The sequence below is a fragment of the Bactrocera dorsalis genome, chromosome 1 (assembly GCF_023373825.1).
Source record: "Bactrocera dorsalis isolate Fly_Bdor chromosome 1, ASM2337382v1, whole genome shotgun sequence".
Taxonomy (NCBI): domain Eukaryota; kingdom Metazoa; phylum Arthropoda; class Insecta; order Diptera; family Tephritidae; genus Bactrocera; species Bactrocera dorsalis.
This window is the reverse complement of record NC_064303.1, coordinates 109219551-109220619: the sequence shown is the minus strand read 5'-3', so window position 1 is coordinate 109220619 and position 1069 is coordinate 109219551. Positions and strand designations below refer to the sequence as shown.

At 40.0% G+C, this 1069-nt stretch overlaps 1 protein-coding gene across 1 annotated transcript; it reads left to right on the top strand.

Moving 5' to 3' along the window:
* Positions 1–514: 514 nt before the first annotated feature.
* Positions 515–1069, top strand: LOC105234031 (vitelline membrane protein Vm26Aa). The gene has a single exon (XM_011216235.4). It carries the CDS (start codon positions 590–592, stop codon positions 932–934), a length of 345 nt encoding a protein of 114 aa, XP_011214537.2. The 5' UTR covers positions 515–589; the 3' UTR covers positions 935–1069.

The following is a 1069-nucleotide window of genomic DNA, read 5'->3' as shown; positions in this document are numbered from 1 at the left end:
TTAAACAAAAAATATTATAGTTATATTATATAAAATATAATAATAACATTCAAGTTTTTATTTATTACAAGTCTTCAAGAATATTCTAATTAAAAAGGTTAACTCTGCCTGCCGAAAAAATACATTTTTCGTACAGAAACTATTTTAAATAAAAAAATTTCAATTCTCCCACACCGAAAAATGCAGGTCATGGCTATTATGAACCTTCACCTAACCTGATTTCGAACTGAACGACCTTAAAATAAAAGCCTGTCAACGATTTTTGGCAAATGCCGAACCTCGACAATAAAATTTAGGTTACTACCGGCCCGACTTTTCTGTTATTTTTGCACACCTATATTCATTAATACTAAAATCACAATTCGGCAAAATGTGGTTATTACAACAAACAAATTTCGTATGTTTTATTTAATAATTTTCGCTAGCAACAGCAGAAAAACGCCACAACAGCGTAAATGCGTAAACTTACAACGCTTAAGCTTAGACTTTAGTATAAAAGACCCGTCGCTTGCAGACTGCAATCATCAGTTCACTTCGGTAGCTTCACAGTTCAAGTTATTACAAGAACCCAACACAAAACTAAATCAAAATGAAATCCTTCGTTTGTATTGCTATCTTCGCCGCCATCTTCAGCGTTGCATTGGCCGGTCCCACCAGCAATAGCGGTGTCGCCGCTGCCGCCGAGCAAGAGGCCAAAGCCGAACAAAACGCACAAGCTGTGAACCTCCAGTCGGCCTACGACTTGACACGTTTCCGTAAATCCGCTTATGGTGGTGGCGCCGCCGCTAGCATTCCAGCACCTCCCTGCCCCAAGAACTACCTGTTCAGCTGTCAACCTAACTTGGCGCCAGTCGCTTGTGCCGCCCCAGCTGCTGCTCCATCATACGGCTCAGCCGGTGCCTACTCAGCACCCATCCCAACTTATGTCTACTAAGTTGTGGACCAACAAGGATAATGACAAAGGACAAGGGCCAACTCGAGCGGACTAATGCGTGGAGATAAGTAATAGCTGTGAACGCAGTTAATTATTTTATTGAAAAAATATAGAAAAAAATTTAAACATATAAAA

What these genes read in the sequence shown, in the direction of transcription:
- LOC105234031 (XM_011216235.4), top strand. Translation starts at nt 590, where the DNA reads ATGAAATCCTTCGTTTGTATTGCTATCTTCGCCGCCATCTTCAGCGTT.